This window comes from Monodelphis domestica, chromosome 2 (genome assembly GCF_027887165.1).
Source record: "Monodelphis domestica isolate mMonDom1 chromosome 2, mMonDom1.pri, whole genome shotgun sequence".
Classification (NCBI taxonomy): domain Eukaryota; kingdom Metazoa; phylum Chordata; class Mammalia; order Didelphimorphia; family Didelphidae; genus Monodelphis; species Monodelphis domestica.
The window spans coordinates 485,407,784-485,435,315 of NC_077228.1; the positions used below are offsets into that span (position 1 = coordinate 485,407,784).

Consider the following 27,532-nt stretch of genomic DNA (forward strand, 5'->3'; position numbering starts at 1 on the left):
TATAAAATGTAGAGAGAATAAAAGTCCAAGAATGATTCCTCAATGTATCAAAGGCTATAAGCAAACAGCTCTCCAAAGAACTACCCAGTATTAATAACTATATAAAAGATTGGTCCAAAACAGTAATAAGGTAAATATAAATGAAAAATTAATGTTTGCTATGGATGGTAAGAGATGGAAAAAAACTAATGTAGTTAGGGATATGGATAATATATTAATACACTGCTGGATTAATTCAACCATTCCATGGAATGCAATTTGGAATTATTAAAAAAAAAAGTGATTGGAATGTCTAGATGAGATAGACACATAGAAAGGCAGCTAAATCAACTGTAGTAAATAGATAAAAGAATGTTGCTATTCTATAAGAATGAAGAATTCAAAGAAGCATGGTTAAGACTTAGAAACATGTTTTTGAGCTGAGCAGGACATAAGAAATATCTAGTTCAACTGCCTGATTTTTACAAGTAAGGAAAGCAAGATAAAGAAGAAGTTAATGATTTGAACAAAGTTAGAGAGTGAGAAAGCCAGAGTTTGAACTCAGGTTCATTAACTCCATAGCCAAAGTGATGCAAAGTAAAGCAAATAAAACCAGGAGAAAAATATATACATTGTGAATGGAAATAAGAAAATTTCTAAAGTGAATGCCATATAATTATAATGAGCAAGTGCAACCATGAAGAACAAATGAGAAAAGGCATTAAGTTTGCTTCTTTTGTGCAGGTAGGGAACTGGGAGTAATCATCAGATATACTTGAAGCACCAGCTGGTTTTGCTGAATTGCTTTATCCCCTCTTTTTTATTTTTGTTAACAAGTAGAGTTGAGTGGAGAAATGTAATCAATTGGAGCTAATATCAACCAATAAAAAAAATTTTAAGTTAAAAGAATCTTTAAAAAAAATTAGAGATTTTAGTCAGCCAAAATTATCAGATGAAAAATGTTCTGAAAAAATATCAAAAGAAGGAACAGATACAAAGCTATAAATTTATTTTTAAAAATAGATTAATCAAAGAATATAATTAATCTAAAAATATAAATAGGAAGAAAAAAGGACAGAACAATTAAGTAATATCAGGGTAGAATGAGAAAATTCAACTATCTGACAATGTATAGAAAATATGACTATATGAAAAGAACAAGTATTTCATCAGAATACCAAAATGAAAAAGAAAAATGGAAATATTAAAACTTTGGAATAACTAAACTGAAAAGACAGTTGGAAGCAAATGAAGTTTTAATCTTCTGAGGAAGTGGAGTAGGAATCAGAATATTAAGAAAAACTTAAGGAGAAGGAAACATAGAAGGTGGTTGGCAAGACACATGAATGACAAAAAGAAAAACAGAAGTAGTTATAAACTTGTTGAGAGTAAAGAAAGGAAGTTGTGTGTGACTGTTAAGTTGTGAAAGATATGATAAACAGCTCTAAAGGCTGCTATGGTGAAATAAGAATGGTGAATTTGCATTAACTTTCACCAAATGTACAATATTTGCAGTTCTGCCATAATCAGTGACTCTTCTTTATGTTCCAAATGCTGGTATCTCTCTCTTAGAAAAGAAGTAAAGGAGTTTGATAACTCTCTATGATCCAGGTTACTAAAGAAACAAAAGGGATACTTAAAAATGGGAGCAGAGCTTATTTGAAGGGAAAGGATCTGAATAAGATGAAGGAAAATTTCAACCTTTTCAGAAAGGTTGGTGAGTGGATAATCTCACATCGATAAAGAAAAGAAGGATATATGTAACTCTATCCCTCACTGGGTCTAAAAAATATATCTTTCAGTCTTCTTGTTTTATGATTTATCTCTTTCTCTCCCAATTTTCTTTTTTCTGCAGTTTTCCACTATTTAACTGCTTAATAAATTCATTTCCCTATTTTTGTTAATGCATTTCTGGGGACGCAATTTTTCACAATTACTTAAGCTGCACCCCTAAAATACAAGGATATCACCTATGATATATCCCTCGACACGTTCATCATATCATGATACGGTTTCTATTTAAGTCCGTGGATTTTCCTCGTATCATCTAAATCAAATACTGTTTTTTATGTCACCATGGTCAAAAAGAATAGGCTTAACAATTCTGCCTCCTTACACTTATTTACAATTTTTCCTACTCTGTCTTTACTAGCACATGGCCAATTTTTGTTTATTTTATGATACTATTAAATGTTCTTTAATGTTTCCATTGAGAAGAAACTCTAAATCTTAGAAATCTAAATTCAGCAACAGTTTATTCAATCATCTATTGTACCTTTTATTTGTCATTCTATTAGTTATGTCCATTTCCAAGAGAGGCATAAAAAGTGTCTTATCTAGGCAGAATTTTATTGACACAGGAAACTTCTCTAGATGAAGAAATTTTCTCTACCCCTGGGAGTTGGCACTGACTCTTCAGGTGACAGTCACAAGGAGCTATCTTGTGTACTAAGAGATACACTGATTTGTCCAGGGGCAGCATATCATATATCACAGGGCAGCCTGTGTCAGAGGCAAGACTTAAACCTAGGTCTTGCTATGTCCACTATACTATTCAGTCTCTCACTCTACTTTTTGTATCTTTTTTGTAATTCACTTAATTTTCCCCTTATTATTATAATATTCTTATATTCTTATTCTTATTTTTATTTTTATATTATATATATAATATATATATAATAATAATATATATATTATTATAAATTCTATTCCACTTGGGACAAATATAATACTACTGAAACTGGGTCTTGCTATGTTCACTATACTTTTCAGCCTCTCACTTCACATTGCTACTACATATATCTTTCTTGTAATTCAGGTAATTTTTTCTTCATTATTATAAATCCTATTCCATTTGGGACAAATATAATAACTACTGGAACTGGTTCACTGCTGCTGATGCACAATATCAATCCCTTTTAGCCACCAGTGATAATGTAATCTAAAATTTTTACTCAATTAGCAGATTCTGAAAAAATTAAATCCATAAAGAGGAAATCTCCTCCCCCCCAAAAAATAAAAGGAGAATTAAGAGATTTGGAAGATCAAAATATTCAAGTAGAAGAAAATCCAGCAGAAGAGAAGCAAAAGATAACATTTAGCAAATATGTAAATTCCATTTAAGCCGAATTTATCTTTAAGCAAAATGCTCAGAGATAGCTTAGAGAGCATAGATTTTCTAAAAGAAGCTAAAGAACATAATTCCGGAAATCACACAAGAAAACTGGCCAGAAATTTTTAATTCAGAAAACAAATCAGGTGAAGAACCCAGGAAAAGTCTACAGAAAAATTCCAAGCTTCCAACTCCAAAACACATAAACAATGGATTCTCTAAGTAGCTATTATAGAAAGGCCTTCAAATATGAAGGACAAGAAATTGACATAAAGTATTATCCTATACCTACAAAACATCACATGAAGAAATGGACAGTAACATGTTCCAAAAAGCTGACTAGTTCAAGGTGAAATCCAAAATGACATTCCCCATACTTTGGTCCAATTACTAACAGGAAAAAAAACAAACAACGAAACACAAAAACACCAAAAAGACATGAGCAGAATATTGAGACTTTACTCTCAAAACATAAGAATCTTAAAAAAGAAAAACAAAAAATCAGAAGAAAACTTGTACAATGATGGGAAGTGAACAGAATAACAATTTACAAGATGGAAATATCAGAAACATAAAAGAAAACATTTTAAAACCTTGGAATTTATCAAAACATGGGCAAAAGTGACTTCAAAAGAATGATGATGAAAATATTTCTTTTACATCTTGAAAGTGAGGTAATGGACTTAAGATGCAGAATAAGAACTATTCTCACACATGGTAACTTGTTTTATTTCTACTGAACTATACATTTGCTACAAGGGAGGACTTCTGTTTGAGGTCAACAAGATAGAGGTAACAGGTTAGTAGGTTGTAAAAGACATATTTTTAAAAACACATCAATAGCATTTTATTTTCTAAATACCCAGAAAAAATCCAAAGCACAGAAAGGGATACAATAGAACATTTTTGTTACCACACTAATAAATGTTGCGTTTGTGTGTAGCCTATGTTGCTAATACTTATACATATGATAGACAAGAGTTTATAGAAAAAGCTACCATATCTTTTAAGTGTCAAATACTACTGAAAAGTTTGAGCTGACTGGAAGTAGTAATTGAAAAACTGTTTTACTAAGGAGTGTTTCTATCTGTTGAGTCATGTGAAGGTGTTTTATATATGATCTATGAAGACTGGGATGGAAATATGAAATTCCTTCAGCAGAACGGGGTGTGGGGGCACTAAGCTATCTAAGGAGGGTAAACTGGCCCTGATTGGAAAGAAGTTCAACACTTCCATATGATCCTATGGAAAGGGTCATGAATATCCTCAGCATGTCTATTCTGGGCAAGAAAGAATGACCCAGGCTCCCAAAACAAAGATTTAAAAAAAATAAAAAAACACAAAACAAACAAAAAACCCCACCCTAACACATAATAGGGGTGCACAATCTCTTATACAAACCTCATAGTGGGGAGTGGATCAGAGAGTATATTAAAATGTTTGGATTTATGGATTTTTTTAACCCCTACTTTCTTAGGATTGATACTAAGTACTAGTTAAAAAGCAGAAGAGTGGTACATATAAGGCAATTTTTTTAAGACTTGCCCCAAGGTCACACAACTTAGGAAGTGTTCAAGGCCAGATTTGAAATACCCCTGTAGATGATTTCTAAAGTTCATAATATAAGGGGGGGGGGGGAGAAAATAAAGAGATCAGGGCAGTTGGGGTGGGGGGTGTCAGTGAATAGAGAGCCAGGTCTGGAGAAGGGAGATCTTGGGTTCAAATGTGTCACTTAACTCCAATTTCCTAGCCTTTAACACTCGTCCGCCTTAAAATTAATACTTAGTGGTATAGATTCCAAGACAGAAGGTAAGAGTTTTAAAAAATAAAAAGATCTTAAAGATGAACGGATCCCAAATCCTTGGGAATTTTTCTTCTGAGTCAATATGATCCTCAAAAGGCATTTCTGTTAACTGTTCCAGAATCCTGAAACTTGGTGTTCAAGGAATGGTGGCTACTGTATCCAACAATTATATTAAATGGATCCTATTTCTCTAATAATCAACTGAAAATTATCTAAACAGTTCTTTTTTAAAGGCCATATGTAGAAAGCCACCTATTTCCAGAAACAGATCTTAAACTCATTTACACTTTCATTTAAACTTAATAAACATTTTTTCAGATCTATTGCAAGTAGAGATGATTATCTACTATTAAATCAATAATACTAATGGTTTGGGCAAGATAAATATTTCTTCCTATTTAGGTAGGGCTCCTATGGAAATAGATAGGGTTACATGGTCTTAATATGGATTCTCATTTTCTTTGCCATCAGTATCATCTTCCACCAATGTTTACATAAAAACCAGTAACTAGGAAGTAGTCTGGGTATACCCACAATGAACCATCCTTTGTAACAGACACTCTCTTTCATTTGTGAAGTACTCCTTTTGCAACCAAGCTTACCTACTTACAGAGTTCATCTGCCTATACTTGAGCTTGCTGTCTATCTCTGTATGATTGCTTGAGCCACATATTAACAAAGGGGCATAAGATATCAAGTCAAAAACATACTGCCACCAGATATTTAAGCTCAGTATTTAAAAAAAAGAAAAAAAATTATAGATGTTTGTATGCTTCTGTCTCTCTAGATGAAGTGGTTTTATAATTTATTTTCTAAGGGAACTGGAGATACAAACTTGGATTCATTCATATCCATAAACTGGTGAGAGCCAAGTCTTTAAAAAATATTAATTTATTATGATATCCAGATTTTCTAGCATTAAAAAAAAATAATTTACTATATTAGGTCTATGTAAATAAAGCAACTGGGAAAAACAAATTTTATTATTTCAGCTAAGATTTACATTACCTGGAAAGATCTTCTATAAACTAAAGCTAGTAGTTACAGTCACTAATTAACAGAAAGGATTGGTTTACAAAATTTATTTTTAAGTTGATTTCTTTGCCTATTACATTTCCCCATAAACAAAATTAAAAATGGTAGTAATTCTCAAACCAACTCAAATGTCAATTGGGCTCTAAATACTGTGTATTTTGTATTGTATTTTCATAAAAACCCAAGAGTTAAAATTTTGTTTGAGAAAATTTTCAGGAAAAGAAGCTTGCTAGCTCCTTGAATCCAGAAGATGACCTGTTTGGAGAAAGATGCCTGCAGAAACCTACACTGCATCAAGAAGATCCAGAATGAACTTTTGGGTGCAATTGATTGAACTAAAGGGGGTTGAACATTTATTTTTAATGTAAAATTTTATGCCAGAAAAGAGACTGCTCCCTAACTGGTTTTTTGTCAATGCGCCTAGCAAAACATTGGTTTTGCTTTCTCTCTTCTATGGCCCTCTTATCTCTAAACATTAGTGTTTCCTCTTAGAAGATGCAATATTGTATAAACCTGTAGTTAGAAAAATTTTAGGGGTACAAGATAATTATGTCAAATGATTAATTGGGGAGACTAGTCTCCCAAATAATCACAGGGGGATGGTGAAGATTAAATTAACTCCCACCTGCCCATTTTTTTATTTAATCACCAAAATGGTATACACCCCACTTATACTTGAGATGGGGAGGTCGGTGACCCGTGTGTGCAATAGTGGGTGACAAATCAGAATAAACTGACTTCCCTTTGGGCAGTCCTAATAGCTATAACCGATACACATAAAATGGAAGAAAGTCACAGGGAGTGATAAAAAGGAATGATCTTTAAAAATGTCAAGAACTTCCTGTGAAGAGTCTTTGGGTCTTTTGTCTTCAACTTGACTTTGGAGGAGCTCTAGACTGAGGATCTTGGACTGCTTCTATTTTCCTTAAAACTACCATGTGGGGTGAGTGAAAAAGGCTGACTCCCTTCCTGGATTTTCTGAAGAGACTAGCCTCAGGAAAGACCTACCCTCTTGAGAGAGGCTTCCTACATCCCCAGGTCCTCAGCTCAAGGATGAGGCCTCTCCAGCTAAGGGCTAATTAGCCCTGCTTGGGTTAAGCCTGGAGTCAAAACAAAATACTTGGTGTGTAGGCTAGATAGTGTAAAGGATAATTTTAGCGTTGTGACCTAAAATATATTAGTTATTTGTTGCCATGAAATATCCCAAATAAAATACCCAAGACAGCTGGAAATTTATGGTGATTTAATTAATATAGTGGAAAGAAATTAAGAAGGGAGAAGGAAAGGTTGTAGGATTTCTCCCGCATGGCTTGTGCCAGGGGGGAAGCTTTAGGAAGATAAGGTTTTGGAGAGTAAAGGAGGAAGGAATCATCCTGAACTCCAAGAGGGCTCAGCCAAGATTCCTGAACCTGAATTAGCTTAAGGGAAAACTCATTGCCAAAACCCAGACAATTAGCTGCCACCATGCCAAGATGTCTGAACGCTTAGCATGCTGCCAGCCAGAACCACATCTCCGGGGAAAGAGCAGAGACAGGAAGCTCTGCGAAAAAACCTAGACGATTCTACCTCACTTTCCTGGGTATCCTTTGCACCAATGGTAGCCTAAGCTTAACTAGGACCGCTCAGGGGTCTGTCAGCTGTTTCTGATTTGTCAATTTCTCTATCAAAGGCCACCCTCTTAAAACTCAATCCTTAAGCATGGTTACAGACATTCCAGATTTTGTTAGACAAAGTAGGGTGGAGTAATTCAAAGTTCCCAGACATCTCTGATTTTGTTAGACTAAGCATCTTCATTGAAACAAATCAGGAGAGAGCTAAATCCAATCTTCAAAATCCCCCTGATGATCATTGGGAGACTAGTCTCCCCATGGATCATTTAACATAATCATTTTGTAGTCTTAAAGCACTTCTAACTACAGATGTATACAATTTTCAATTTCTAAGGGAAAATTACAAGTAACAATAGTTAGATAAAGAGGGAAATAAAAGAAAGACAGACAGCAAACCAATATTTGCTGAGTGCATTGACAAAAACAAATTAGGGGGCAGTCCCCTTTTGGCATAGAAGTATATATTCAAATAAATGTTCAATCAACCACACCCAAAGTTCATTCTTGATCTTCTTAATGCAGTGTAGGTTTCCTGGCATCTTTCTGCAACAGTTTGTTCTCTGGATTTAGGAGTTAGCAAGCTTCTTCCTTGAAGATCTTTCTCGAACAAAAATTTCAAAATCTTGGATTTTTATTAAAATGCAATATCTTACCCTATCCTCTCTCTGATTTTCTTACTTTCACTCTTTCCATATTTTATAAATTGTTAAAATAAATCTCTTTGGAATTTAACTAAATTCCAGGTGACCCTACTCCTAAATAATTCAGTCCAAAACTTTTATACTAACCCCTTACATTTCTACCCCTTATGAAATTTAGCACCAAATTAGTATTTTAAATCTTGCTACCATGGAAAAATGAAGTTAAGATCCTGATTTTGGTGTGCCAGGTACAATTCTCTCCAAGTGAATACTTCCCTTATACCAGAGATATCAAAGTAGCATGCCTTAAAAAAAAAAAAGCAGCCTTACTCAGATGAACATTTAATTGGTATTTAATGAAATAAATTAAAATGTGATAAAATCTAGATAATATTAATGTGTGATTTTCTAAATCAATATGTGCCTGCAAGAATCTTTCTTTCTATTTGAGTTGATACTGCCACATCAATGCCTTATGCTATTTGCTATATATCTGGGATAAGAAATTCATAAAATCATAGAATATTAAGATTTGGAAGTTATCTCTGAGATAATTTAGTCCAATTCTATGTTACAGAGAAAGAGGGGGAAGTGGGTCCTGAGAAAATAAATGATTTTTAAATCAACCCATAGTGACACAGCTTGAACTAAAAATAGATCTCCTGATTTCTAAATTGAGATATCTAAACTTCTATTACACCTTAACTTCTACTGCTTAAAAATCACTACTAACAGTTCTTATGGTTTGGGACAGAAATTCTTACAACATCCAGTTGGAGATGGGAAGAAAATTGAGCATAGAAATTCTATAGAGAACTTTCATGGAGGCAAAGGGAGATAATATAAGTAAAAGGAAAGTGGATGGAGTACCAGAAATGATGGTAGAGAAAAAAGCATGATATATATTTCCCTTTATCTTTTCTCTTGAAACAGGCACATCTGCTACTATTAGTTCCCAAGAACACTTCATCTATATATCCCCTTTATTTTTAACACTTTTACTAGCTAAATTACTTTCTTTCCTCCTATTTATCAGCTGTTGCTTCTGCTGAAGGTCTCTTACTCCTAACTAACTATAAATTGTCTCCAAAGGACAGGAGACGATGATGACGGTGATATTATATTGCATTTTATGTGTGTAGGTTAGAAGTAACAAATGCATGAGGACTTACCTATGATCTAGACATGCCAATTTGATAGACTATATCCTTATTAATTCAAAATAAATAAGGCTAAGTTCTTAATTTTTTCTAAGTCTCAGTCCAAGAATATTTAGGATTAGGAGGGAATCTTATAGATTAAAATAACAACTTACTTTAAATAGTGCTTTAAAGTTTAAAAAGTATTTTTTACAGTTATCACATGAGATAGGTAGTGGTGAATTTTAGATTTACTCCACCCTGCTCAGTCTTTAGAATTCTAGCAACCAGGAATGTATATACCCCCACTTAAGGATTAACTGTAGGAGAGGATGGCCTATGACTGGCATGTGCTAGCAAATGACAAATCAAAAACAACTGACTCCCTGGGCTGTCCCAGGCCAAGCTTAAGCCACCATTGGTACAAGTGAGACACAGGAAGTGAAGTAAAGAACTGCCTATATATTTCGTAACACTTCCTGTGATCGGTCTTGGCAGCATTAGCTCTCAGTGGCATTGGGAGATTTTGGTGGTGTTTGGCGTGCTCGAGACTTTGGCAGTGGAGGTCACTGGGAGGAACTCTGTAGTGTGGTTTAGGTGAAGCGGTTTCCCTGAAGGACCTTGGTGAGTGAGAAGGCTGACTCCTCTTTTCATTGACCTGTTGAAGGCACTATCCTCTTTTCCTCTTTTATCCTCTGAGAAGGCCCCTCATCTTGGAGGAGGTCTCATGGGTGGAAGCAGTTAGATTTAATCCTTTAAAAAGGCCCCTTGGCTGAGGCTTCTGAACTCCCCTTGCCTTAGGCCAGGCCAGAGAAAATCTTATACTCTTTTCCTCTTCTCAATTTCTTCCTTCTATTCTAATTAAAGCATCATAAAATCCCAAACTGACTTGAGTATTTCATTGGGATTGAATTTAAATCCCTGGCAAACATTAATATAATATAGTCAGTCTCAATCAATAAATTTTACCCCTAACATAGTACAAGAATTATTCCCACTTTATAGCTGAAGAAACTGAAGTTGAAAAGTTGAACAGTCTGCCCAAAGTAACATTTTGTAAATTTCAAGATGAGCTATATAATTGCCAGTCATTATTTATAAAGCTCCTAAATTTGGGAACCAAGATCTAATTCAACATACATGAAATGCTTCTATAAAAGACCTATTGTCTTCCCCTGAAAAGACCACATTATCAAGTATTTCTCAGTTCCAGGTGTTACATTTTAGGCAAAGTCAGTTCCTGTGACTGAAAAATTGGATGATTTCAGAAGGATGATTTAGATGGCAAAGAGATTCAAAACCTTGCCACATAAGGAGCAAGAAGTAAGCTAGCCTCTTCTAGGACTCCTCCAGTAACTTGGGAGATGTGTTTTTGTTTGTTTTAAGAATTCATCTCTTAAATTATTTCTATGAAAGGTGCCTGATTGGGTTCAGTTTTAATTATTCTATTATGTAACCTTTAAAATTCATGATACATAGCCATTTTGAATCCACTGTTGTACTTGTATAAGATTTTTGTTTAAATTTAACTTCTTACAGGTTATTTTCTCTCCAGCAATTTCATGTCAAATATGGAGCTTTTCCTAGGCAATATATGTCTTTAAGTTTGTTGATACTGAATTCTATGGATAGTAAGAGCATTCCATGCCAGGTCAACTCAATTCAATAAACATTAACCATCAGTTATTATGTGCCAGACATTGCATTAAACACTGGGGATACAAACAGAAAAAAAGAGTCAGACTGCCCCAGAAAAGCTTACAACCCAATGGAGGAAGACATTTCATGAGACTACTCATTTTATTTTTGGACAGCTCTAATTGCTAATAAGTTTTTCCTTGTACTGCGATAAGATTTCTATTCTCATAGATAACCCATTGGTCCTAGTTATGAATTTTGGTGCTAAACAAAAGTAGTTCATTATCTTCTCTATATGTTAAGCCTGACAAATTTTAAGATTATAATCATGTTTTATCAACCCCTCTCCACCCAAGTATTCTGCATGGTAAAATTTCCTAATTGCTTCAATTTTTCTTTCTTATTCTTTGAAGAGATTCCTTAAAGGATGTGTTTCATCTCTATTTTCTATAGCAGTTCAGGATGGTTTCTACTCCATGGAACATCATGCCACCTCTCAAGCTAATCACCTGATATGTCACTTCCAAGCATATTAACTCAGCTTTTTATAATCAATAACTCTGCAGCTCCCCCAGTTGACTGTTCCCTATAATTAGAAAGCAGAAAGGTAGAGCAGTAAATTCCCCACAAAGTCTTATATCATCCCTCCTACCACACCAAATGGTTTATGATAAGGAATAGCTCCTTGGGAGCAAAAGGGAAGAGGCATATATTGGGATATAAAAATAAAAATATTAATAAAATGTATCTCAACTCATTATTGTCATATTACATAATGACATATACTGTACTGGTCATTCACTAAAGTTTCTAAGTATAATTCACAAATTATCGTCTTTTCAAATTATTGGAAGATTTTATTATCCTCTTTTCAATCTTGTTCCCAAATGTCCTTCCCAACTTCTAGAGGTACATCCCCCAGTCAAAACATATCAGGTATCCTTACTAAATATTATATTCAGTCCATCATTCCAAACCATACAGAAGCAAGATGATATAGTAGGAAGAACAGTAAACTTAAATCAAAAGATTTGTCTTCAAATCCCAGCTATGTCATTTACAAGCTATGTGAGATAGTACAATACACACAATTTCTAAGTCTCTGGTTATCATTTATAACATGAGAAGGTTGGATGAGGTAGTCTCTAAGATCCCTTCCAATAATGACATTTTCTTAGATCTTTTTGGATTCTAATTCTTCTTTCGTATTAACTGTTCATTGGCCAAATTTAATCACCTGAAATTGTGATGACATCGTTAATGTTTTCATTCAAGTAACTAATAAAAATTGTACAAAACAGAGTCCTGTGGTATTTCTACTTCAGGTTGACATTAAACTTACAATGACTAATTCTGTGTGTTCAATTTAATAATGAATTACAAATTCTACCTACCATTCAGGCTAGTTCTCACCATATTCTACTCAAACATATACAGGGAGATACTCTATTAACATTGTGTTAAAATGATGAGAGGGAAAGGAAAGAAATGGCAGGAAGGGAGGAGAGGAAAGGGAAGAGAGAGGGTAGAAATAGAGGAAGACAAAAATGAAGAGAGGGGGAGAAGGAAAACTTCTAATTTTGATATTACCCTAAAAAGACAGCCAATTCCATAGAGTAACCTTGCTCTTCAAGAACCAAGAGCCTATTGGTATATTAGGACTATTTTGGAGAATTTATCAATCTTACTCATTAGCACAAATCTTCCTAATCTTAATCTACTACCAAATACATATTTAAAATATTTGATTTATAGCTTTTCAGGCGCATAATCAATACACAAAATGAAGTTTACCTGTAATTTATATCAAGTTATATAACTATTTCCAGGAAAATTTTCCATTTGGAGAAGCTTTAGTGTGAAAAATACAACTTTCACAACAAAAGTCAACACATCAATAATCTAATTGAATAAGTTAACCCTAGAAATGTTAAATATTAATACCTAAATAAAGGTTTTTGGGTCAAGGATAAATTTGGTAATCTGATGAGGTTGATAGATCCCTTCTCAGAATGTTGTTTTTTAATACACAAAATGACATATATAAGGATTTTAAATGAAACCAATTATATTGAAATAATTATCAAAAAATTAATTTATAAATACAGGATATTGAGAAAATCCTATCTAGATTAAAAAGAAAAAATAATCAAATAATCAAACAAAAAGAAGATCACCTTTGAAATATGTACCTAGAGAGTTCTCCATTCTGGGGGAGCAAGAGAGCAGTAGAAGTACGCATATGCAATGAGTGTACATATTTTATTGGTTGCACTCACTGTTCTGGTCCTGTTCATTTTACTTTATCAGTTAAATCCTTTATTACTCAGCTATTGCATATGTTCTCTGTATTTTTTCCCAAGGAAATAAAGCAAATACAACTATTTTTGTACAGCTGTGTTCTTTACTTATCTCATTATATAACCCTTGCAATAGGATTGTTGTTCAGACATTCATTATTTATTGCTAGATTGCACTCAAAAAAGTTTGCTGTAGTCTACAGCACCATTGATAATATAATAGTCACCTTATAGCTTAACCAATACTGATTTTTTTCATTTTTATTTAAGTGAGATTAAGGCAGCATTTATAACCAAGGGCATAAGGTAAATAGATGAAAAAGAACAGAAATTTCAAAGAATTTCTATAAAATATTATTTTCTTGATAGTAAAGGTATAATGTTAGATTAATTATTCAGTCTCCAAGAGCTAAATAGAAAAATGAAATAGCACTTTAAAAATAAACTTAATGAGCAACTAGACCTGAGTTTACATGGAAAAAAAACTTTGCTTGAGACAACATAATTCTGAAAGTATGGAGGAAAAACAACCGTCTCATCATGGAAGATCATTCTATCCTCAGTATCTTCCTCTGATCAGTTACTTCAGTCTAGCATTTTTTAAGGAAGGCTGCAGGGCAGCCACATTTACCAATTCATTTCTCAATGATCTCTACTTTCCATTTTTCAGAAGTAACAGCTATCTTTTACCTCTAGTCTCACCACATCATCACAAGTTTAGTGAGTCAATCAATATTTAAGTATCTACTATATGTCAGGCATTGTTCTAATTGCTAGGGATACATTGTTCTAAATGCTAGGGATACAAAAAGAATCAAAAGATAGTTCCTGCCCTAAAGAAGCCCAGCAGCAAATGGGGGTGGGGGGGGGGGGAGAAAGAATGTGCAAACAAGCTATATACAAGATACATAATTAAAAGCAAAATACTAAAATTAAGAGGGGTCGAAGCAGGTTTCCTGTAGGAAATGGGATTTTTGTTTGGATGTAAAGGAAGCCATAGAAGGCAGTAGAGGCAGAGATAAGGAGGGAGAGTATTCTAGGTATAGGGATAGCCAGGGGAAAATACCTAGAGCTGAGACAAAGTTTCTTGTTCATGAGAGTAAAGTCTAACAAGGCTGGAAAGGTAGGAAGGGATTAGGCTATGAAAGCTTCTGAATGCCAAACAACTGTCAGACCCCCTGGGCTGACCTAAGTCAAGCTTAAGCTACCATTGGTACATGTGAGATGCAGGAAAGGGATGTAAAAACCGTCCATATATTTCGTGTCACTTCCTCTCTCCGGCTCTTTCGGTGGAGAGGTAGCTCTGGCAGAAGCTTGCTGAGCGTTTTGGCATCTTGGCGTGGTGGCAGCTTTTGTCCGGTTTGGCAGTGAGTTTTCCTTGATACTATACTGGGAGAAGCTGAGTAGCCTAGTTCAGGTGAGGCATCTTCACTAAGCTCTCTAAGTGTAGGCTGATTCTTTTCTCCTTTACCTTCCAAACACTATCCTCTTAGAAAAGCCTCTAATCTTCTTCAAAGACCTTGTGGTGGAGGTCTTTGAACTCCCTCTGGCACAGGCCAGGTGGGAGAAATCCTATACCCTCTTCTCTCTCTTCTCCATAATTCCATCCCTCTATTTTAATTAAAAACACCATAAATTTCTAAACTGACTTGGGTATTTTATTTGGGATTTTCTCTGGAGACCAAATTAATTTAGATTAGGTCACAACCCTAAAATTATCCATAATATTATAACAAGTCTAACATAAAGCCAAAAGGGGGAGGGAGAGAGGGAGAAAGGGAGAGAGAGGGAGGGGGAGAGAGAGAGAATTAATTGAGAGAAAACAATCTGATCCTGTTCTCGCAAAATTGACATTTATTTAAAATATTTTTACATTCATTCTCATCTAATTCCCTATTTCCGTGTTATTCTCATAAAATATAATTGGCTTATACTATTGACTCAAATGTTTCAGTATGTTAATTAATAGATTTATTATTTTAATAACAAAACTTCCACTATTCTTCCCAGAAATTTGCTATGAAAGAAGGAAGGAAGGACATGATTATGATCATATCAAGATTCCCTTCAAAGTCACAGAATGACCAGAGGAAAAACTTCCCTTGGTTACGGTCGATTCTAGGCAAAAGTCATATTTGATAGCCAAACACATGATAAAATTCCAAGCTCTTCTAAGGGTGGTAAAATATATTGAATCAAGAGCATCTTACCTTTGCCTTAGTGAAGATTGTCCCATTAACTTCTCCCTGACATAGGCATCCTCCTTAAGCAGTTCTTAAGATTGCTTTCCTTCTGGGCAAGACATGTCATTCTCCTTGAAAGATGTACTATTCTATTCAGCCACCAAAGTGATTTTTCTAAGGCACAGACCTAACCATGTTATCCTGCTTTGTAATAAGCTTCACTTGGCTCCCTATAGCTTCCTGGATCAAATACAAAATCTGAGTTGGTGAGCCCGCCTGGAGGAGGAGACTCTCTTTCTGGATCCTGCATTGGCTTGTGGTAGTGAGTGGAGTGATTACTTCCTTGATTCTTCGGTGAGGAGACCTTCTCTTCTCACTGGCGCTTTGGTCAGACACTCCCTTCAGCAGGAGTTCTGGTGGGATCCTTGACGGTCTTAACCTCATGTGCACTGAAGTCTCTCCATGGATTTTTTAGCATCTCCTGGCTCTTTGGATTTTGGCTTCCTAATTAGGATTTTGGATTCTGTTAAGATTTGCTTTCAGATTCCCATTTATGGTCTAGAGACATCAGGGTTAAACTTAGGGTATTGGTAGTTAGGCAGTACTTTCTGTCTACATTTTTCCACTTTCATTCTTTCCACCTCTTTGTAAATAAAGCTGCTAAAAGTCATTTTGACTTAAGCGGTAATATTTTTAAATCAGCGACAACAATATTACTTTAGAACTTTCATATTAGCATAAAAACCTATGCAATGGGCACTGGATAAGTGAAACGTGACTTCATTTCTTTTAGAAGGACAATCATTCATATATTGTACAATATAAATGCTGAACACCCAGTGCTGGGAGCCATCAAAGACGACACTGCTTGACACAGTCCACGTGGAAACCGGGGACCATAAAGCAGCCCCCAGGAAGGTTGGAAACACCCACTGAAACCCCCCCAGTGACTTTTCTTATTAACATCCCCTTATTATTGGAATTGCTATGATTATTATTCTTACTTAGCCCCAGGAAAAATAGATGAGAGCAACATGCTTGCAGGCTTAATACAGATGTCTCACTCTGATACCCCAGAATATTACCAGGAGATCCCATTTACAAAATTAAACCTAAGGATTCTTATATACTCATTCTCTTTCCTAGGCCTCTCATAACCCTCTTTTCTAGGCATAAAAACTTCTGGCAAATCTGTGCTCTGATTTCCCTAATCTATATCTGGGTCATGTTGATTCTACCCTCTGATCCTGCACTTAGCAACAATGTTTCATTGACTATCTCCCTAGGCTTCCTATCCGTTGTTAGATTACACGGAAACATGTATGTTGAGAATGAAACTGTGTGCCAATCAGATGTGTGATCATGAGGGTATAAAATAAAGCCAGGCCTCAGCCAAGGTGGAGCAGTTTATCCTGTGAAACCTGTGCCTCATCCATAATTTTGCCGACACTGTCCCATATCCAAGACCCTATTCCCTACGGGAGGCTGGCCTACTCCACAGCAACCCAGGTTTGAATGTAAAAGAGAACTTTCAAAATACCAATTTCATATTCAATAGGCAAAAAAACAAATTAGAAAAAAAGACTGAAAGTGATCTGGTAAGAAAAGCATAAACAAGCAAATAAATAAATGAATAAACAAACAAATAAATAAAGGAATATCTTGCAGATCTAGACTATAGTCTAGGGAGAAAACATCAGGATGATGTCTGCTCAATAGGTTTTTACAAAGGAAAGTACACAGGAAAACAAGAACAGCTATAATGATAATAGAACTTAATAGAAAGTACTGATGTCTCAAAGTCTATAAAAGCTATAAATATGCAGTCTAGCTACATTACTTCCTTGCATCCTCAGAAAGCCACTCCAAATTTTCTGTGTCTCAATTTTCTTGTCTATACTATTTCACAAAGCTGTTGATAAGAATGTGCTCTGCAACCTCAAGTGTCATATAAACAAGATATTATGGAGAATAGGGCTAAGGTTGTTCATAAGTCAAAATAATTGTTCACTAATTCACTATTATGTCATTGGGAATGTTACCCTAAAAACTACATTTCCCAGGAGCCTACTGACTTCCCGTCATTATGTACTTCCTGTAGATGGAGATAAATTTACTAGAGTTCCTGGTCTCAGTCTCTTTGCTTCCTGGTTGCAACTGTGGTGGAGTGTGGGTTACTAATAATTAATAAATCTTTAAAATATAATATTTTAATTATTGTACATTAATTTTGATTTTTACATTATCATCCCAATCAAATAAACAAAAGATTAGTTTATAGACTAGAAAAAAATGAAATTCAAGGTCAAGTATCTAAAGAAACATAATGGGACAAAAAAAGTGACCAGGGAGTCTAGAACATTAGAACTTAAATAATCCAATAGAGTGGTGTAATAAAAAACTATTTACTATTGAAAATTGTTTGACCAGTGAAACTAATTAGTCATACAACATACAGAAGAGAAAATGTTTATAAAGCATGTTTGATAAACTCAAAGATTCTATTATTATTTAAGAATTTCCAAAAACAAAAAACACTTTAAGAAAACAGAAAAGGAATCTGATAAGTATAGACCAGTATCTCACAAGAAGATAAAATAAACTCCAATTAATTACACAAATTAGATATAAACATATAGACATAAACAAATTAGAAGAGCAAGGAAAAAATTACCTTTAAGCTCTATGGATAAGAGGAAGACTCCATGACAAAAGAATGGACAGAAAATATAACAAGATAAAAATAGAATTTTTTTAAAAATTACTTACAACTTATAAGATTTTGCACAAAGAAAACCAATGCAATTAAAATCAGAAGAAAAGCACTAATTAGGAAAAAAATCTTTGCATTAAATGTCTCTTTAAGTATCTTATTTCCAAGATGTGAGGAACTTAATTCAACTTCATAGAGAATAAGAAATTTCCCAATAGATAAAAATGATCAAGAGATGAAAAGGTACATCTCCTTTAGGAATTTGTATGCTATGCCTTTTAATGCATCTATGTTTAGTACAAATATTACATCATTTTCTATGGCATCTTTTTTCTCTTATCTCTTTACTTTATCTCAATTCTTATTTTTTATCTTTATCATATAAAAAACTATTATGTTTCTTTTAGTTTTCTCTTTATCTCTTCTAATTTGATCAAATTTTTCTTTTACTTTGTTTGAGATTGTGATTGCTATTTGTGCTTTTCCTGCTTTAGCTGAAATATAATAGATTGCAGTCCCCACCTTTATTCAATGTGTATCTCCCTGCTTTAAATGTGTTATATGTTGATGACATAATGGGATTCTGATTTTTAATCCACTCTTATCTACTTCTATTTTATGGATGAGTTCATCCCATTTACATTCATTTATGATTACTATGTTTCCCTCCATCTCCTTTCCCCCATTTATTCCTCTCCCTCTCTCATTTTAGCCTCTCTGCTCACAAATATTGTTTATGATCACCACCTACCCCAATTTTCCCTACCTTGTATCAGTCCTATCTCCTATCTTCTCTTCTCCCCCTCCACTTCTACTTCCTATAAGGTTAATATATTACTCCCCATGCACCTATCTTCCCTGTGATTTCTTCCACACCTTCATTAGAGTATTTAAAACTCTCTGTCTCTACTTCCCTTTTCTCTCCATACATTCCTCTTCTTATCCCTTAATTGACCCTATGAATTCCTTTCTGACCATATAACTGTGTTTTCTTGGATATCATCCTAACATATTTACCTTACTCTCATGTCCTGTGTCAATGTCTACTTCTTTGAACTGCCCTACTAGTGGCAATGTTCTTAACAGACATAAGTATTGGGAGCAGCTAGGTAGCACAATTTTTTCTATGGAGCTTCTCCTGATACTTATGCAGTGAGTACCAGAGCTATAGTCAGGAGGACCTGGTTTCAAATGTGGTCTCTGATACTGCCTAGCTCTATGACCCTGATGGGCACTTGTCACTTAACCCCATATGCCTAGCCCTTGCCACTTTTCTGTCTAATAATTGATAGTAAGACAGAAGATTCAATAAGAAAGGGGGAAAAGAAGAAAAGTGTCATCTTTCCATGTAGGAATCAAACTTGTTTAATCTAACTGAATCCCTTAAAGTTAACATTTCTGTTTACCTTTTTATGCTTCTCTTGAATCATATGTGGTGAACAAGTAGTTCCCAAAGGAAACAATCCAAGCTATTTATAGCCACGTTAAAAGAATGCTACAAATCATTAATATTTAGAGAAATACAAATTAAAACAACTCTGAGATCCTACAATATACCTATCATGATTAATGAAAAAGGAAAATTACAAGTGTTGGAAAAGGATGGGAGAAAATAGACATATTAATGTAATGTTAGGGAGGTACATATAACTCCAAATATTTCCAACTATGCATACCCTTGGACACTGTAATTTAACTACTAGATTATTTGAGCAATTCCACTATATGGCATATATTAGATGCATAACTCAACCCACAAAATTCCCCCACCCTGCAAAAGAACAAAAGGGCCCATAATTACAAATAAAATTTTAGCAGCTCTTTTAGTGGTAGCAAAGATATGGAAATGAAAGGCATGTTCATCAATTGGGAAATTTCTGAAAAAAATCAACATTTACAAATGTTATAAAAAACAGGGCAGCTAGGTGGTCTGGTTCAAAAATGTTCTTGGACACTTCTGAGCTATGTGATCCTGGGCAAGCCCCCACTACCTATCCCATACCACTCTAGAAGATGGTTCTAAGACAGAAGGTAAAGGTTTTCTTTTTTTTCTTTTTAATTTCTAAGATCCCAGCTTTTGGGGTAAGAACCCAATATTTGGCAAAAACAGTTGGGAAAATTAGTAAATAGTATGGCAAAAATTAGGTTTAGATCAATATCACAAACCTTATACCAAGATAAATTCAAAATGGGTATATGACTTAAACAAAAAAAGTGATATTATAACTAAATTAGGTGAACATAGACTAGTAACCCTATAGGGAAAGAATTTAAGACCAAGCAAGAAACAGAGAACATTATAAGATATAAAATGAATAATTTTGATTATATTAAATTAATATGCTTTTGTACAAACAAAACTAATACAACCAAAATTAGAAAGGAAGCAATAAACTGGGATAAAAAATATATAACAAAATTATCTGACAACAGTCTATTTTCTCAAATATACAAAGAATTAAGACAAATTTATAAGGAATCAAATCATTCCCTAACTAATAAATGGCCAAGGGAAATTAATTGGCAATTTTTAGATACAGAAATCAAAGCTACAATAATCATATTAAAAATTATTCTAAATCCTTCCTGATTAGAGAAATGCAAATCAAAACAACTCTAAGGTACCACCTTACACCTAGCAGAGGGGCCACTATGACAGTAAAGGAAAATAATAAATGTTGGAGAAAACATGGAAAAATCGGGACACTAATGCATTGTTGGTAGAGTTGTGAATTGATCCAACCATTTTGGAAGGCAATTTGGAATTATGCCCAAAGGGCTTTAAAAGAATGCATGTCCTTTAATCTAACAATACCACTACTGAGTTTGTATGCCAGAGATAAAAAAAAAGGGGGGGGGGGGAGGTTCTGTTTGTATTTATTTATACAATTTATATTTATAGCTGTACTTTTTCTGGCAGCAAAAAATTAGAAAATGAGAGGATGTCCCTCAACTGGGGAATAACTGAACAAACTGTGGTATATTGGTGGTGATGGAACACTATTGTGCTATAAGGAATGATGAACTATTTAATTTCTATAAGAAGTGGAAAGACCTCTATGAACTGATGCAGAGTAAAATGAGCAGAACCAAGAGAACTACACACACAGAGACTGTGACACTTTGGGATAATCAAATGTAATAGATTTTTCTACTAGAAGCAATGCAATGATCCAGGACAACCCTGAGGGACTTGTGAGAAAGAATGCTATCCATATCTGGAGAAAGAACTATGGAAGTAGAAATCTAGAAGGAAACATATGACTTATCACTTTTTTATATGGGTATGTGACTTGGGGTTTTGGTTTTAAAACATTACTCTTATTACAAAAATGAATAAAATGGAAATAGGATATGTGATAATATATGTACAACCCAGTGAAATTGCTTGTCAACTCAGGGGAGGGAATGGGACAACAAGAATCATGTAACTGTGGGGGCGTGGGGGTTGAGGGGGAGAAGATAGATAGATAGATAGATAGATAGATAGATAGATAGATAGATAGATAGATAGATAGATGTGTATCTATATATATATGCATATACACACATATTTTTAATGCTATAAGATATGATGAAGGGGCTATTTCATATAATCTTGGGAAGATATGAATAAACAGCTACAGAGTGAGTTGAACAGAAATAGAAGAACCAGTTATACAACAACATTATAAACATCTCTGGAACTTAAGAAGTCTGAACAAAATTTCAGAAGACCCATGATGAAATATGCTACCCAATTCCAATAGACACAAAAGAGAGGCATATTTTTTAATGTGGCAATAAAGGGAATTTGTTTTAGTTGATTATATATTGTTTAAAGGGTTCTGCTTCATTTTTCTTTTTCCTCAAAAAATGAAAGTGAAAGAGACAGGAAAATAAAGTTTTGTTACTTAAAAAATATTTTTAATTAAAAAAAAAATTTTAAAGAGAAGACTATGTTTAAAAGTTCATGTGGACATAACGTGCTAACTTAAGCTCAAGTTATATGTCTCTCTTGAAGCTTTTTTTAGGGATTTTTTTTTAAAGCACCACAACACAATAGAGCAGGTTAGGAATATTTTGTCTTCTCACTCCAAAGATTAATGGTATTTTAGTGAGAATGACAGTATATTACCAGAGCCTAAAATTGTTCAGTACTAAGACCTTTTAAAGCCCAGGTAAGTAATCTCCATCAGCAGTAAAGCTGACCACCAAGTACAATTCCCCATTCTATTTTGATACCTACATATACCTCACAAAGAGTACAGGCACAACTGATCAGAACTGGAGGAATTTCAGTTATTATTAACCATGTCTGTGTACTCTAACAACTTAGTTGTATGATTCATTTTGTGAAAGGCAATTCAAAAATTACTTATCCAGTGCCAGAAAAAAAGAAAAATTAAGATAACTGGTGACTAACAACTCATTATTAAATCTTAAGAATTCTAATGAACCTCAGGTAATTTCTGTATTTTGGGGAAAAAGAAGATTATTGTTTTTTAAATTCACATCTTCTGCCATAATATTGATACATGTATTGGTTCCCACACAAAGAAAGTGGTAAGGGCTAGGCAACTGGGCTTAAATGACTTGTCTAGAGTCTGAGGACAAATATGGTGTCTTTCTGATTCCAGGCCTGGTACTTCTATCCACTGAGCTACCTAGGTGCCCTTCTGGATGATTAAATTGTTGGGCTCTTTGAAATTTTCTTCCCCGTGGCAAATAAAACGTATAGTAAAGCATTATAACACAGGTACCTATGCTCCTTGTGTTCCAGTAGTTGGCAGTCTCTACATGTGAGTCTATCACATGTTTCACAAAAAAGTTTCAATTGTTCTTGTTTATGGACAGGACAGAAAACAGGTCGCTGACCCGATGCTCCAACAGCCTCTGTAGTAAAATAAGTCATTTTTAAATTGTAAGACAAATCAAAGACAAGATTTAAAAGTTTTTTTGATCATCAATGTGTTTCTTTTTGGAGCTTATTAATCAAGGTCAATTTAAAAGGGTAATAATTGTAGTGAATACTCATTAAAATGCAAGTTCCTAATTGTCTTAAAATTAACCCCTCAAATTGATATAAAGTTGAATTACAAATTTGCTGACTTGTTTTACCAGAATACATAAAAAAGAAGTATGGAACTTAACTGCTCTCAAGTTACACCTGCTAAAGTTGAACAGGAACCTTATGGCTCAAGTTAATAACAAAACCAATATACATGAGTCCCGATTGTCAGAAGAGTCAAGAGTGGCCATCTTACCTGAGACATCTTCCTTCTTCCTAATAAGATGATCTTTAGTGAATTTTACTCGTTGATGTGCTTCTATACAAGTCTTACAAAGCCATTCTCCACATTCTACACAAAAACCAACTGCACTAGCATTATCTTCACAGCTTGTGCATACCTAAAAGAATAAATAAGATGAAATATTAATTTACTTTGGAGCAAATTATAAAGATTGGAAGACCAAAAAAGTATCAGTATTTTAATTTGTTCATACTTTTTTGAAGTATTTCATCAATGTTCTTTTCCACTTTATAAAATCACTATCATTTCAAATCTATCTCATCCAAAAGGGAACTAGAAGAGGAAAAGGGGAAAGTAATAAAAGGAAGGGCAGATTAAGGGAGGCTGTGGTCAGAAACAAAACAGACTTTTGACAAGATATAAAAGAGAGAATAAACAGAAGAAAATAAGATTGAGGGAAATACACTAATATGTAATCATAACTGTACGTATGAATGAGAGGAGCAACCCATAGAATAGAACTGAAGATACTAGAATAGATTAGGAACCAGAATCCAAAAATACACAGCTTACAAGATACACGTGGAACAGATGCACAATCAAAATAAGGAGATAAGAGCAGAATCTACTTTTTTTCAGATGAAACAAAAAGACAAGAATACCAATCATGATCTTAGACAAAGCAAAACCAAAACTGGACCTAATTAAAAGAGGTAATCAAGGAAACTACGTTTTGATAAAAGGTAACATAGTCAGTGAAGTAATATTAAAAATTTTTACAGTACATTTCTCAGATGAAGACCTCTGTTAGGGAAGTCAAATTCATAAAAATGAGGCCTATTCTCCAGTTGATGAATTTTTAAGGGGATACCTTATAGTCACATTTTAAAAATACTTTATATGACTACTGATTGAAGAAATTAAAATTAATTAAAACAACTCTGACATACTACTTCACAATTATCAAAAATGTCAAATGCTAGAAGGAATGATGGAAAATAGGAACACATTAATGAACTGTTTGTGAAGTGGTGGACTGATCCAATCATTCTGAAAAACCATTTGGAACTATACCCAAATGGCTATAAAACAGTGAGTACAGAATTAGCACTAATAGGCTCTGCAACATCACTAATAGGTGATACCAAAGTGATCAAAGAAAAACAACCTACATTTAGAAAAATATTTATAGCAACACTTTTTGTAGTGGCAAAGAAATGGAAACTATGGGCATGCCCATCAACTAGGAAAGGGCTAAATAAGTTGTGCCGTATGATTGTAATGAAGTACTATCATGCTATAAAAAATAAACAGGGGGCAGTTTCAGAAAAATGTTTACTCATGAAAAGTGAATTGAGATGAGCCAGGAGATCACTGCACATAGTAACAATAAGACTGTAATGATAATGAACTATGAAAGACTTAGTGATCCTAAGCAATACAATAACCTCAGAAAATTCCAAAGGATTCATAATTCAAAATGCTATCTACCTCTAGAGAAAGAAGTGATGAACTATGAATAAAAATTAAAGTATAGTTTTTTCACTTTTTTCTTACTATTATTTTACACAGTTTGGCTAACCTGGAGATAGATATGTTTGCACACCTTCATCTGTTAAAATTGACATCATATTGTTTGCCTTATCAATGGGTGGGGGTAATGTAAAAATGGAGATTTGAACCCCGGACTTCAATTCCCAGAAGTCCTTAGAAATTTTTGCTAGCTTCCCAGAATTCCCCAGAATCTCTCCTAAGTGCAAGATCTCAAAATTTATTTAAAGGGGCTCTCCGCCTACTTGGGCGCTCTCTCTACCTAGCCAGCAAAACGTAGATTGCATGTGCTTTCTTATTTTGTATTTTCTTTATTTCTTAATTTTCAATAAATAAACCTCATAAAAATGTAATACCTTTAGCAGAGAAATGAAATTTTAATCTTAACAGTTTGGTGACCATGAAGGAACAAAAAACTCTCAAATTTTTTTTTTTAAAGATAGCCTGGATAATGATTTCTAAGCCACATTTCTCCAAGCCTTTTTAGCAAGACTCTTGATTCATCTCGCTCCCGGCTCCAATTTTGGCTCCTGTTTCTGGTTTTTGCCGCTCACCTGGTCCCAGCCCCGGCCCACCTGCCTGCAATCCGGACCCAGATGAACTGCCTGCCCAGCAAACTCTAGCCTCGGAGTAGATTTCTCATCTCCCCAGGCCCAGGACTCACTTCCACTGGCTGGTAAAAACAGGGATGATTTTTCTTTAGGCTACAATTAGCCTCCACATGGACTGGGGGCAGGGGATCATGGAGAGGGAGAAAGAAAGAAAAGAAGAAAAGAGGCTTTTCCAAACAGGAACTTAAAAGCATGGGGTATTTAAGAGGATATTTTTTGACTGTACTGATACTTTCATTTATCTCACCTGAGTGCCAAGGGAAAAATTCAGCTCCCTGCAACTGTTTGGCCAAATTTGAGATTCCTCACTAGGGGGAGGAAACTCAGAGGCTCAGTGAATTGAGAGCCAGGCCTAGAGACGGGAGGAGGTCTTTGTTGAAATCTGACCTCAGACACTTCCTGGCGGTGTCGCCCTGGACAGGTCATTTAACCCCCATTGCCTAACCATTACCAATCTCCTGCCTTCTGACAATAGGCATCTAAATGGATAAAACAAAAACAAAACCAAAAACAAAACAAGGAACTTTAAAGAGACTAGAGGTTATATATTTAAGGCATTTCAGACTCCAATGTTTTATAAAAATCTCTGTATTCTATTGCATTTTGCTGATTGTTTTCTTGAACTTTGTGATTTTAAGTTCATATAATACTGCATTCAATACTATTCTGTTACACTGTATCATTTTAATATACTGGGTTTTAACAACTGTTAAATTCTGTTGCTTTTCCTGTATACTTATACTGAACAAAACATTATTGAGTAAGCCCATATAAAAACAACATTTCTATTTTTGACTTTGTAAATTGTCACAGAGGATAGACGGACTCCATCAGAAAATTTCTACAACAACCTTTGGAAAAGTCAATGAGCTAAATATCTCAAATTGATTTTTAAGGGTTCTTTATACATAATTTTTAGAATTTTTTTCTTAACAATCTCTGGTCATTTTGCCTGCCCCTAACACAAGGTAAGGCTCATTTTAATAGCTGAAGTGAAATACAATTATAAACCCCAACTCCCGCATTTATAAGTATGTGAATGGAAGTTGGAAAGTTAATCCCAGTAAAAAGCCTCCCAAACACACACAAACAAAAGGGAGCCATCTCATCTCTTCATCTCACTTTACAGAGGTTTGGGTTTTTTCCTAGACTCCTCTACCACATTTTTGTAATGATATCTAGAATTCTTGATGATGTTCAAAACCCAAAATGAGTATGTTTAACAAGGTTGAAAGATTTGCTATGTTTATAAAAATTGTGACAAATATCCATCAGTGCATAGGCTTTTTAAAAATGCCATACAGCAGCTCATGTGAAATATGATAGTGGGTTTGTTTATTATTGTAATTAACTGGACTATTGAGAATTTGGGGGATACTGATTCCTACATGTTTATACTACTGTCCTTTATAAAAAAAAATGTTACCTTGTAAAATTCATTTGCTTGTACTCACAGTGGATCATGGCCAGATATGAAGAAGAAATGGATCTCATTTCTGGTGAGAAAGCATTGTATTCTATATTTTCTTGCCTGACACAGTGTGTCAATGATTATAAGCTATATTTTTATTTTTAAAATTCTTTTATTATATTTTTCTTGCATGTGCAATATACTATTTCAGTATTTTATTTTTTTCTCTCCTTTTTATAGTTGAAGCACATGTCAACAGTATTAAGATTTTCTTTAACTTTTTGATTTTCCAGTAATATAAGTTTAAAATACATTTGCTAATGCATGCCCCCAACGCTTGAGACTATAAAAACGATGCCACTAATTGTTTAAAAAAAAATTTATGGGACTTTTCTTAATAATTCTGTCCGATTCCAGGACAAGATATACAAAAGAGGCATTACAGAGGGCCAAAGATAAACCAATCCAGGATGGATTGATGCACTTCTAAACCAATATAAAGGATTTGAACCTAGTGTTTAGACTCAAGGTTACTATGCCTAACATACGTTAAGACGTAGGCCTTCCTTGT

At 34.3% G+C, this 27,532-nt stretch overlaps 1 protein-coding gene across 2 annotated transcripts in view; it reads right to left on the reverse strand.

Annotated features, from left to right (window-relative positions):
• Positions 1–27,532, reverse strand: part of TRIM33 (tripartite motif containing 33) — a 191,403-nt gene that overhangs the window by 58,911 nt on the left and 104,960 nt on the right. For both annotated transcript variants that reach the window (XM_056819235.1, XM_056819236.1), the window contains exons 3-4: positions 23,401–23,545; positions 22,893–23,029 (exon numbers count right to left, since the gene is read on the reverse strand). In XM_056819235.1, coding sequence (XP_056675213.1) covers positions 22,893–23,029; positions 23,401–23,545 — 282 coding nt within the window. The remainder of the gene's footprint in view (positions 1–22,892; positions 23,030–23,400; positions 23,546–27,532) is intronic.